Here is a 13,259-nt window from a genome sequence, read left to right as displayed (position 1 = left end):
GCATGTTCTGCTCACCAAGAGTACATCGACAAAACCGAAATAAGCTGCAACACGAACAACGAAGTTCAGAATTAGTTGTTTCATCAAACAAGAGTAAGTGGACATGACGAAAGAAAGGTATGCGCTGGTAAACAAGTCACTAAGACAACTACATCGCAGCATAAAATGCAACGCCGACCTCGAGCCACTCTCGCCACCTCTACCGCCACGCACATCTCTCGTCCCGCGTCACCACGCCGCAACACACAGACGCCAGCCGGCGCCAATTCCCCGTCAGCTATGCCCCTGCAGCCGGCACGCTCCTATCCGTAGCCCAGCCCGCAGGCTAACCTTTGCGCGCGGGAACCGGCATGGCTGCGGCGCGGAGCGTCCACCGCTGCTGGCGCCCGCTCGCTGCCGTCTGCGGCCGGAGCGGAGCGCGCGGGCGTCGGGCCAGCCGCTGGCCGGCCGCCCGGCGGCCCGCCCGCTGCCGTCTGAGGCCGGAGCAGGGCACGCGGGTGGCGGGCCAGCCGCTGGCCGGCCGGCCGCGCCAGTGCGAGGCGCGGCCGACCGGCAGCAGACGGGCAGCCAGCGAGCAGCGTCCGACAGACGGCAGGCGGCGGCGCCAGCCGGGCCCGGGCCCGCACGGCACTGGCGGGGCCGAGAAGACCGCGGGCCTGAGACCAGCGGTGAGACAAGGCGGCCGCATCAGGGCCGAGAGGACAGCAGGCCTGAGACCAGCGTTGAGACAAGGCGGCCGCATCAGGGCCGAGAGGACAGCAGGCCTCAGGCCAGCGGTGAGACAAGGCGGCCGCATCAGGGCCGAGAGGACAGCAGGCCTGAGGCCAGCGGTGAGACAAGGCGGCTGCATCAGGGCCGAGAGGACAGCAGGCCTGAGACCAGCGGTGAGACAAGGCGGCTGCATCAGAGCCGAGAGGACAGCAGGCCTGAGACCAGCGGTGAGACAAGGCGGCCGCATCAGGGCCGAGAGGACAGCAGGCCTGAGACCAGCGTTGAGACAAGGCGGCCGCATCAGGGCCGAGAGGACAGCGGGCCTAAGACCAGCGGTGAGACAAGGCAGCCGCATCAGGGCCGAGAGGACAGCAGGCCTGAGGCCAGCGGTGAGACAAGGCGGCCGTATCAGGGCCGGGAGGACAGCGGGCCTGAGGCCAGCGGTGAGACAAAGCGGCCGCATCAGGGCCGAGAGGACAGCAGGCCTGAGACCAGCGGTGAGACAAGGCGGCCGCATCAGGGCCGAGAGGACAGCAGGCCTGAGACCAGCGGTGAGACAAGGCGGTCGCATCAGGGCCGAGAGGACAGCGGGCCTGAGGCCAGCCGTGAGACAAGGCGGCTGCATCAGGGCTAAGACGGCGGCGATGGAGAGGACGACCGACAGCCGAACCTGAGTTCGGGCGGCACCCGCCGAAACGGCGAGACAACCGTCGGGCCGTGCCCCGTGCCAGGCTCGCTTTCAGCACTATATAAATATATATACATATATATACATATATATATATATATATATGCGTGTGTGTGTGCGTACGTGCGTGTGTGTGTGTGGGACTCCGAGCTCCGGGCAGGGCTCCGGCAATTGCTCGGTGGACGCTCGCTGTGCGACGAGACCCTTTGCATCAGCGATAGCTCCTATCGTCGACCGAATGAAAAGTTCGACAGCGTTGGCGGACGTCCATTTATCCCTCCCGCCTGGCCTCCGTGGCGCCGGGTGCCAGCAGGCCAAGTTCAGATAGCTCAGATACGCCACGTTAGCGTAGACAAGCCAGGCTGACAGGACTTATTTCCAGAATAAACTCATTTCACATTTTATTCCGACGCCACGCACTAGCGCGCTCACCAGTTCATAGAAGCCTCCATGACTATCCTCCGGGGGTGCGACAGATTCCAACACTTGCCGCGACCCGAGCGAACTCATCTCATTCGAACACCAATGCCCCTCCCCTCGACAACAGCGGCAGCTCATCGGCCCCGAGCTTCCGCCCTCGAGTGCACCCCATTACCCCATTAGCCCATCAGGGCATCTCACGTCAACATTCGTCGCCTGAAGTCTACCACCAGACAGGAGACGGCGTCTCGTAATGAGCATGCGCCACACACCATAGCACACCAGCAGCTGAGAGGCTGTGGCATCACGGCAGCGCATCTATCCGAAAGCTGCCTCCGGCTGGCGGAGCAACAAAACGGTTAAGCGCAGTCAGTGTGCGCTGTTTGCGTCCAGCTGTCTGGTTCGGCCCTGTTCGCCGATGTGTCCAGTGTGTGCTGTCTGTGTCCAGTGTGCGATGTCTGCGTCTAGTGTGCGGTGTCTGTGTCCGACCGTCTCGACCGGCCCTGTCCGTCAGTGTATCCGGTGTGCCGCACGCGGCCGGCGCTGGACGCGGTAGCGTGGCCGCCGCATCCACGCACGAGCCGCGCCGGCCGCCGGCGCCCGGCGGCCGACCCGGCTCCGTTATCGGACACGAGCCGAGTGCGTGGTGCGGCAGATCGCGTGGCGGCCGGCCCTCCCCATCACCCGACTGCCGCCGTCCTTTCGCACGCGGCAGACGCGGCCGCCACCGCCAGGCCGGCATCACTACCACCAGAGGCGGGCGACAACGCCAGGCCAGCATCACTAGCGCCTGAGGCGGGCGACAACGCCAGGCCAGCATCACTACCACCACAGGCAGGCGACACCGCCAGGCCAGCATCACTACCACCAGAGGCGGGCGACACCGCCAGGCCAGCATCACTAGCGCCTGAAGTGGGCGACACCGCCAGGCCAGCATCACTAGCGCCTGAGGCGGGCGACACGTGCTGGTGCGACGAGACTGCCGCCAGGCTGCGGGCCCAACCATGCGGAGAAATGGGGTCACTTTTGGCCGTGACCGCCCTTTGATTTAACTAATGGGCTTGGCAACAGCTCAAGCTAGCAGGGCAAGGGTGTTATGCTGGCACCGACGGCAAAAATACTTTGCAAAGGAAGGGAAATCTAACTGGTGATCCTTCTGGTGACCATGGACCGGAATCATGCACGAAGTCATTCCGTCTCCGTGCCACAGTGTGATTACAACTGCACGGTGGTACAGCTGTGGTACGAGATGTGATACTCACCTGTTCACATGACACCCCCGACATGCTGTCTAATTCCAGTAAAGCGATCCTCAAAAAGCCTTGCTATGATAAGTGATATATGCACACGTGTATAATTAGCTGATATGTTGATATGATACGTGTAGTTGTTTTGGGAGTGTCTTGGAGCGGGCTGAAGCGTCACTTAATCTCAGCACCACTCGGTTGGTGCCCGTGAGGGTATTCACCTCATGTCTTTGCGCGGAGAGGGATCTCCTGTGCCATTTGTCGACACGGGAACATTGCAAGCCGTTAAGCAGACGGGTAATCTCATAATCAATACTGATACTTATAGGTCCTATGGCTGCGTTCAACGGCATGTCTTCGAATATTTACAAGAAAATGATCAAATGCATGCCGATAACTGCATTTCCTTAATCTGGAGAGACACATAACGACAATTCCCACCCACAGAAAATCCAATACAATTAGATCCAATCTAACCCAATTCTCCACTGTGTTCGATGCATGCTGAGTGTGCTGATACGCTCCAGTTTGTGGCGAAGTGATCGGGCACGTGCCGGCGATTGGCTGTCTGCTCGCCATCCGCCGGTCGCCTGGTCCTCCCGGCACGGGACGTCCGTTGGGAAAGCAGGTCATCTCAGCGTACACAAGTTGACAACGTGGTTAATAAACTCACTGACGATTGGAGGCAGGCAGGTACACAGCGACCACTGAGTATGGCAGCCGAATGGTAGTGCGTTTTTTTACCGGGTACTAATTAGGAGCACCTGCGCGAGCTGCAGGCCGAGTGATACCTTATTGTTGTTGTGATGATAGCGTATCAATCAACGATCGCATCACCATGCAACTGTCAGCGACAGCTAGTAGTCTGTGAGGTCGGGCTGCCGGATGCTCTGATCAGGGGGCATAATTCTGCAATTGCAATGGTACCATTTTTCCACTCACCATTCATTAAGCATGAAAAACGTAAAATTTTCGAACTACGACAACGTGTACACCGCAAGTCGGAATCCGGTTCGGATCTCGGCGGCCAGCCGTCACAGAGTGACGACGCTTACTAATACTGACGGAAGAGGAAATATACGGACAAAGGCGTGGATATTTTTGCGCTCTCACGAGCCCTTGCGTGCAAACCATGAATCCAGTCGCATACGGGTGTTACTGAGCATTGATGTCAAGCCTCGGCAAGTAAGTGGAGCCACAGAACAGACCGTACGACCTAGGCGACAGGTGCAAATCACCCAGCGGCTTCCAACAATGTCCGCTCCAAAGGCGCACGGCATCACTTTTCGAAACCGGTCTCAAATACAGCACGCTATGAGCTAACCCGAGGCAGCAGCGGGCCATGCCAACTACGTGGGCGCGAGGACCACTTTCTTTTTGACACACAAAGTGTTTGCATTTTTCAACACTTCCGCCTGTCTCCGGAAATGTTCACGTCTTCTAATTAATTCGCCCAGTCGATTCGGATTTCCAGGTCCGGGCAAGCCCCAGGTACCCAGTATTCCAGACATAGATAACGCGCGAGCGGACGTTAACGTCACAGCGCCCCGCCCGCCGAACTCATTAAAGTAGGACACCATACGCACTGCAACTGCCATCTGCACGAGTCCAAAAAGACACCAGATATCATCCGCACGTGTTTTTGTGTCAGCCGCACGATTACAATCACATCTGTTATCCGTTGGTCGTCCAGCGCGCAAAAGGCGTCTTGCTGTCAACCACGGGCTGAGCCCAACCATCTCGGACTGTGGGTCTCCGTATCAGGTTGTGAGGTTGCACACATGACCTGGTGTTCGAGCCATTGGGATTGGGACCCAATCGCTATCACTTCGAGACAAATTCAAAGGTGGACACAAGGAGCTTCGCAGAAAAGAACTATCTGCATTGGACTGCAGGCAACATTTGCCATAAAATACCAGATTAAATCCATGTTTAAATCATGAATTCAAATTTTCATGCAATACCTAAAACAAATTCCAAATCCAAATGAATAGTCCCTAAATCTAGCACTCCACACCTCCGGTTATCCTCTCGAAAACCTTATGTTACCGATAGCTCGACGCCCGGATCCGCCCGCTTCCTTGGCCCGGTGTCACCGCGAGGCTGTGGGACTGGAGACAGTTGGCCGCTGTGAGGGAGTCACCCTCCGGATACGGCGGTGAGAGGTCCCGCCCGCCACAGACTAGCTGTAGGGAGTCGCCCTCCGTACGCAGCAGCGACGCGCCGCGGGTCCCAGCCGCTGGGAGAGGCCCCGCCCGCCGCAGACCAACTGTGACTGAGTCGCCCTCTGGACACAGCGGCAAGCGCCGCAGATCCCAGCCGCTGGGAGAGGCCCCGCCCGCCGCAGACCAGCTGTGACTGAGTCGCCCTCTTGACACAGCGGCAAGCGCCGCAGATCCCAGCCGCTGCGAGAGGCTCCGCCCGCCGCAGACCAGCTGTAGGGAGTCACCCTCTGGACGCAGCGGCACGCGCCGCAGATCCCGGCCGCTGGGAGAGGAATCGGGTGAGCAAGGTTCATGGACTCGCCTCCCAGCCCCCCCCCCCCCTTCCCCCCACTGAAAAACGTAACCTGACTGGGGCACTCAGCTGTACGACGCATCGCTTGACGCAGACCGGTTCAGCCGCTTGAACGTGCTGGAATAGGCTCTCCCCAGACGGAGACGCACAGAGCCCGCACGACATTATCGCTGCCCGCCTCCGGCAGTCACGAGGACCAGCCAGCTCCATACACGGCACCACCGTGTACTGCACACTGCACCAAACACGTGGAAGAACCGGCCAAGTGACCAATATTGCGCGGAGAGGACGGCTCAAGCTGCCAATGGCCGCGGACCAGGCGATCGTATCGCCCGAGGAGGCCAGACTCGACCATCGATCGCTGTCGTCTGAGCACTCGAGCCCAGCCCCCGACGGGCTCCAGGTGACTGCCGCCCTGCATCGACGTCGACGGGCAGCTTCGGTCGGCGTCGACAGGCCTCGCGCGCGTCGCGATCTGCCGCGCGCCACCAGTCGAGCAGCGGGTGCGCCTCGATTGGGACCACGGGCAGGCGGCCAGCGACGCTCGAGCGCCGTGTGTCCGCAGGCGGCGTCACTAAGCGGCCAGCGACGCCCGAGCGCGCGCGACTGCCGTGTGTCCACAGGCGACGTCACCAGGCGGCCAGCGACGCTCGAGCGCGTCCGACAGCTGTGTGTCCGCAGGCGGCGTCACCAGGCGGCCAGCGACGCTCGAGCGCTCCCGACCACCGTGTGTCCGCAGGCGGCGTCACTAGGCGGACAGCGACTAGGCAGTCGCGCCCGAGCGCGCGCGACTGCCGTGTGTTCACAGGCGGCGTCACCAGCCGGCCAGCAACGCTCGAGCGCGCGCGACCGCCGTGTGTCCGCAGGCGGCGTCACCAGGCGGCCAGCGATGCTGGCGCGAGGCGCGCCGTCTGATGATGAAGACAGCCGCCGGCCACGAGTCTGACGCGTCCCGCAACAGTCACAGCACTCGCCGCTGTTGACTGTCCCAGGCAGTGTCTGGAGCAATGGTTGGTTAACTACGGCAAAGGCTCCATTCTACAGGCAGCTTGACGAGGCGTCTGACGAAAATGTCAGAACGCCTTGCCCTGAACTGTCTACAGGGACTGGAAACATTTATGGATGCACCCTAATCATATCACCGGCTTTTAACACGCTGGTGGAGAACGGAGCCAGGGGTTTCTCGCCGTGGACAACGGAGCCCGCGTGTTTCCCGCCGTGGGCAATACGAGTTACGGGCGATGTCCAAATACCTTTTTTATACTTAACTAATTGATTATAACGAGGTCATTTACCGATGAGATCATGAGGTGGGTCGGGGCAGTTGCGCCGCACCCATCAGCGTTAAGGGAGTCGCTGCAACAGCGGGGGATGCAGCCATCAGCCGTAGCGAGCGGAACAGGCGGAGGCGGCGGCATCAAAGCGTGCCACAGCATTCTTGCGACCCATCCCCAGGGAATAAAACCGTGCTCCGTGTCCAACATGTGACACAATAAACGGGTTGTTGGTGCATGTTCCAGCTAGCCTCAATTATGGATCAGACCAGGAGCAGGCTCTGAACGGAATGCACACCAGGCGAGCAATTACATCGGCGACACATAGGCAAGCACGAACGTGGTTTTCAAATTCCGTTCCCTCCTCGAACGAAAACGCACTAAACTACGAGACAATTCCAACAAAAACCCCTGCACAAACCGAACGACGAGCCTCCTGGACGGGGACAGCGTTTCCCGCCCACCGGGCCAGGACGGTGGCCGCGTCGGCCGAGTGGTCACAAACCGACCCAGCGGCGGCGCGGCCCGCTGGTCGCTCGACGGCGCCGTAACACAATCGATAGCGGTACGGCCGCGGGGGAGGGCCGATCGGTACAGCGGCCCCGCTCGCGCCCGGCTGGGCTGCCGGCGCCACCGCCGACAACAGCGCCGCTGTCTCCGGAAGCCAGCGGCGGAGCTGTCAAAGAAACCACGCCGGAAATGGCCCGACGCGAGCGATGGGACGCGTCAAAGCGTTTCTACGACATTGGACAGGAGCCGGCCGGACAACCGCGCCGCGCCGGGATCGGCGCTCACCTCGCGTCTGCCCGCGTCTTGGCGCCGCCTGCTGCCGACCGCTCCGGGGTGGGGCGCGCGTTCGAGCCGACCGCGCGAGCGTCACTGCTGACGACGCGGCGGCGGCGGTGGCGGCGGCTGCCGCGCCGGCGGCGACGGCGCCGGAGGCCGATCAATCGCAGGCGGGCCGGGCGGCGGCGGCGGCGGCGGCGGCGAAGGCCGCGGGCGCTGACGGGGCTCCCTCCAGCCAGCGGGACATCGATTGCGGGGAAGTGGGTCAGGGCGGCCGAGCGGCACCACCCCCGACGGCCGGTCTGGCCGGCCGCGCCGTGCTCATCACCGCTAATGGAGCCGCTGCAACAGCGTCGGCTGCGACCATCAGGCGCAGACAGCGGACCCGGCGGCGCCTCTGGCGGCGCGGGCGTGCCCAGAACCCGCTCGGCCCAGAATCCAGCGCAGCGGACGACGATCTGGTCCGTGACCATGGCGGCCCAGAGCAGCGGGTGAGCCGCCGCCAGCGTCCGACGAGACCCAGCCCGATGCTGCTACCGACTGCACCGGGGAGAGCTGAAAGCCAGAACCACGAAGCTGCCAGCGTCAGACGAGACCCAGCCCGATGCTGCTACCGACTGCACCGGGGAGAGCTGAAGGCCAAAGCCGCGGAGCTGCCAGCGTCAGACGAGACCCAGCCCGATGCTGCTACCGGGGAGAGCTGGAAACCAGAGACGCGGAACTGCCAGCGCCGCTCGCAAGAAGTCGGGCTCACCACCGAAGCCTATTCCGTGACATGGGCCCGCATGAACACTGCCGCCGGTAACGCACATACACACGCACGCACGCACGCACGCACGCACGCACGCACGCACGCACGCACGCACGCACGCACGCACGCACACAACACACACACACACACACACACACACACACACACACATGCGCAAACGTTCAGAACCCGGAAAACGCGACGCGATCTTGCAGCCCCACTGGGACCTGAGTCACACGTAGAGCAGGTCCCGTTAAGCCATGCAGGCTTCGAGCTGACATCCGCTTGCCCCAGTATTTCCCAACGATCAAGAAACCGAGCTTTGCGCAGACTGAAGTCGGCGGCGCGCGGATCAGTCTACCTCCATGACGGTGTCACGGGTGAAAGTGGTGAAAGATACCCACTCTGGTGAGCAAGTCTTCGGGAATCGCTCGCCTTCACTGGGACAACGCAGGCCGGCGATGGCGACGGCTGTCGATAATGGAGTGACGCTTGCACGGCGCATACAAGCAGCTCTTTAACCATGCTAGAAGTGGAACAGCAGTTCGAAACACTTATCAGTAACAAGGTGCCAACTCTATGCTCCAATCTACCCGCGAAACGATTTCCACAGCTTCGAGTACGATCATCTCAGACCGGGAAACGACGACCGGCGACGAGCTGCCGCTTCGCCGGAACGCAAGCGAAATGTGCCCACGATAACGGACTTCCGGCCCCCATGAGCCCGCTCAGTTCACCACAGAGCCGGATCGCGGCATAGCCACCCGCGCACCAGCACCTGCGCCGGCCGACGCGACGGCCCGGCCGGCAGCCAACGGGGTTATCGCCTGCGTACCAGCAGCAGCGCGGCTGCAGCAGACATTATCAGGCGAGCGGCGACGGCCGAGTCCGTCACCCAGACGGCCTGGCAGCGGCACGGCAGCGGCGGCGGCCGCGGCAGCGGCGGGGGCCGGTAGGGCCCTTGTTCAGCAGCGGCCGACCAGCGCGGACGTCTGACATCGGCGCGGTGGGGCTTCCTGCCGCCGCCGGGCGTCGGCAGCTGTGCCCCGGACCGACCAAGCGGCTCAGACCGGCATCGATTGGAGCGCGCCGGAACGGCCCGTCGAGGCGCGCAGCCTCCGGCCGGGGGCTAACCCCAGCACAGACGACAGTCACACAGACGGGCGGCCGGCGGCGCACTGCAAGAGCGCAGAGCCGCCCCGAACCCTGATCACGTGAAATTGGACAGTCAGAGGACGTGATCGACCGGCACAAGCGGCAGTGCCGGCAGAGCGCCACGGCCGCGGCCGCGGTTCGGGTCCGAGGTCAGGGGGTCGCGTCGCGCCGGCCCAACACACACGGACGGAGGGCGCCGACTCATGGAGGCTTGCGGCGGTCTCCGGTTCCCACGGGCACTCGCTCCGCGCCGGACTAAAACGGCCGACGATTGAAACCGAGCTTAGGCAGCTGGCAATGGCTCGGCCAGTCCAGCCTGAGACCGAGGCAGGATCCTGCAGCGCTCCAGGCCGAGGCCGAGGCAGGACCCAGTCGCCCTCCAGGCCAAGGCCGAGGCAGGATCCTGCAGCGCTCCAGGCCGAGGCCGAGGCAGGACCCAGTCGCCCTCCAGGCCAAGGCCGAGGCAGGACCCACCAAACCGAGACGGAGGCAGGACCCCCAACACCAACACGGCAGACCGCGACAGCTTCCACCAGTGGATCCCGAGACCAAGATAGGACCGACCATTATGCAGACAAGTGAGCCAAACGATATGATGGCTTCTACAAAGGCCGCTAGATGATACCATAGCGCGGCGCGGCAGACCAGAACGTTACGGTAGCAAGCTGGGATACACCCAGAATATCAATGATGGGGATCGGAAGACTACCTACGCAGTACGCCTGGCCACCATGGCAACGCGCGTTTCAGCCGCACAGCACACCAGGACGCTCAAAAGGCACATCAGATCAGGGCACTCCGGCAGCGCGGAGGCGCCGAACCCGGTGCGGTGGCATGCCCCAGCGGCACACCACTGCTGGCCGCCTCCAGCCGCTGCTGATAGTCTCCAGCAGCGGACGAAATGCACAACTCTGCCGCGCAGAAACTCCAGACGCCTGAACGCCACGGCAGACCAGGGCGAGGCCCGGGCAGCCCAACCGGGCGCCGCACCGGCACCTCACACGTGGAACGTGCCACTCCGGTGATGTAACATTCTGCCACCACGTTGTCTGCTGGTGCTGTCGTGGTGTCGTGCAGGGACCTCCTCGGGACGCCTTGGGGCGTCCCGGTCCGCCGAGGACGCACTAAAGAGGTGGCCGAAGCCGTACTGGGGCGGTAGCCGGAGATGCACTGGGGCCGTTTTGGGGCCGTACGGGGGCGGTGGCCAGGGCAGCACTTGACCGCGACCGGCCTAGCTGGGATTGCGCTGAAACCGCGCCCGGTGTTGTGCTACGGACCAGGCCGTCTCCTGAACGTTCAAAAAGAGCGGTCACGTGCTGCAAAGGTCAAGTGTTGCGGATATTTCGTGACCTGCCATGTAAGGACCGTTTTGAAGCCAATGGCAGCCCCGAGGCAGGTCGGTTCTCTACCAGCACATTTTGCCTCTGAGCAGCCTCAACAGCCCTGCTTTATCTGTCAATAAAAAGTCCTGAGCATGCAGTGATTTCAGTAACTCACGACTTGATAATATTACACTCGTCAACAAAAAACTTGCTCCTACCCCTCCCCTGTTTCGAAGCACCCATCATGCTTGGGTTGAGAGAATGGGTTTGATGGGCAGCATAAAAACATACATGCATATATATATATATATATATATATATATATATACATATAATAAGCTGGTGATAACAAAACATATGAGAAGTTGTATGGCATGACATAAAAATACTATTACTGAATACAGATTAGCAGAGATGCTAACCCATTGCTTCATTTTATGAAAGAAGATACAATTAATGCTAAATTTACCCAGAGATAGAAGGTTAGCTCCCTTATCCCTATCAACTTCCAAAAATCTTGCAACTGGCAGAGCCATTGGTACATCCTGGGACATAAACTGGAGTGCATGCACTCTCTCTTCTATGTAAAAGGTGCCCCACTGGCAGTGCAGCACAAAAAATAACTACAAAATAAATAGCTGGATATTTGGAGAACCATGCATGAATGGAAAACACTTGCAAATGCAGCACCATACAACAATATGCAGAAAACAAACAGGGTGGAAATTATGAGCAGCCTAGGCAGAGTTGATAAACCCATGCCAAATACTCCTCATGCCTGTATCTTCTGATCATGCATTTTAAGACATTCCCCACTGTCTGTATGTATGACATAGAATGCATGGCAATTCAGGCAGTTTATAAGTTACTGGACTTGGCAGCCCATTAACTACCTGAGCATATCACTTGCTCATAGATTCTACATTTTTTAGAAGCTTAGCCATTTCATATTTACATTTCATATGGTTTCACACACTGCATGCAAACTGTACAACAAAACAAAAATGATTAGCATTTGTTACTGACTGAGCACATGAACAATCTTATATGGTCCCAAATCACTCTTCTTGTATGTTTCATGCAATTTGGACTTCACTTTACAGCTATTCCCTGAAGTTAGACCACTTAATCTTGAAATGTATTTGTGATATTGAAAAAGTTGAGTAAAACCTAGCAACAAACCAGGTTTCTCAGAGGGATAGATGCATGAGGTGCGTAGAACCTGTCCAAAACCCAGGTTGCAAAAATTCATCAACTGCAAAAGATGCCTGAGTGGCAACAGTGTGCCAAACTGAGGCCAAGCAAATATGCTCAATCCTAAACTTATTCTTGTGTAAGAATGTTTTCAGTGTGTTTCCCTCACATTATCTTCACATCACAATTTTCTCAAGACTTGCTCTCTATCTGGTGAGATGGATGGCAATAGCATTCCAAGCACTAAGCATTATGATCTATGGCACAGCTCTGAAATATTTCCTGTGATGCTGATATGCCAAATATGTGCAACATGCATAATTTTTCCAATCTGACCAAAACCATCTAACATTTTCATGCTTTGCAGATTGAACCCTACATACTACTGATAAGACCATAGATAGTTATCATTTGCTAAAACATTATCTTACCTGCATTTGCCACCTGGGTGCATACTTATATGATGAACATGCCCATGCTTCATTATCATGTTGTCATTAAGCCTGTTTCATTAAAAAAATATCAGCCATATAAATAAATATCAGCCAGCCAGACTACAACAAAGACTGAAATCGATGGATAAAGTTTTATTAAGCCTGGCCACTTTCATACAATTTTCATCTCATGCTGGCAATGCCAACCACACTGCCACATCCACATGCACCCATCTATGCAACAGCTCAGCCACATACACGCGGAAGATACATACATACTTGCTTGAGAACACAAATGACACCATCATACAAGTACCCAAGCATGCATTTTTCCTGGACCGGAAAAAATACCTCACCTTGCTAACCGCCTGCAGCGCCAGCGGCAGTGCAGAAGTACCTCCAGACCGGCAACCAGCCAACCGAAAAGCAATCCTAAAAGGACCTTGACAGACAGTAAGCACGGTGTTCGTCAATCAACAATGTGGGGGATATGCACATCTCCCTCCGCACGAACCCGAACAGACAAACGCCGGCTCTCCCTGCACACTAATGGGACGGGCCAATACGGACCACACACCCCACATGCGGCAATCAACATCAGCTGCGTTTTGTCGTAATATCTCGACCTCAGTCGCCTCGTGCTAAGGTTCAACCGCTTGCATATTACAGCTGTCTAGTGAGCCAATAATAAGTTAGTGTTCAGTATACGGAGCCATAATATAAATTCATAATTGTATAGATACAAAAAAATCATAAAGAG

General features: G+C 58.6%; 1 protein-coding gene across 4 annotated transcripts in view; it reads right to left on the bottom strand.

Annotated features, from left to right (window-relative positions):
• LOC119100736 (endophilin-A) overlaps positions 1 to 13,089 on the bottom strand; it is a 37,920-nt gene extending 24,831 nt beyond the window's left edge. For 2 of the 4 annotated variants that reach the window (XM_037223832.1, XM_037223833.1), the window contains exon 1: positions 331 to 449. In XM_037223832.1, the coding sequence (XP_037079727.1) occupies positions 331 to 352 (22 nt within the window). In that variant the 5' untranslated portion in view covers positions 353 to 449. Of the gene's footprint in view, positions 1 to 330; positions 450 to 7,652; positions 7,737 to 12,855 lie in introns of those variants that run through there. The other 2 variants (XM_037223835.1, XM_037223836.1) reach the window with 2 other exon arrangements.
• Positions 13,090 to 13,259: the final 170 nt, after the last annotated feature.

Source organism: Pollicipes pollicipes, unplaced genomic scaffold (assembly GCF_011947565.3).
Source record: "Pollicipes pollicipes isolate AB1234 unplaced genomic scaffold, Ppol_2.1 Scaffold_4881;HRSCAF=5763_pilon_pilon_pilon, whole genome shotgun sequence".
NCBI classification, from domain to species: domain Eukaryota; kingdom Metazoa; phylum Arthropoda; class Thecostraca; order Pollicipedomorpha; family Pollicipedidae; genus Pollicipes; species Pollicipes pollicipes.
Note: the sequence above shows the minus strand (reverse complement) of the source record. Positions and strands in the feature narration are given on the sequence as shown.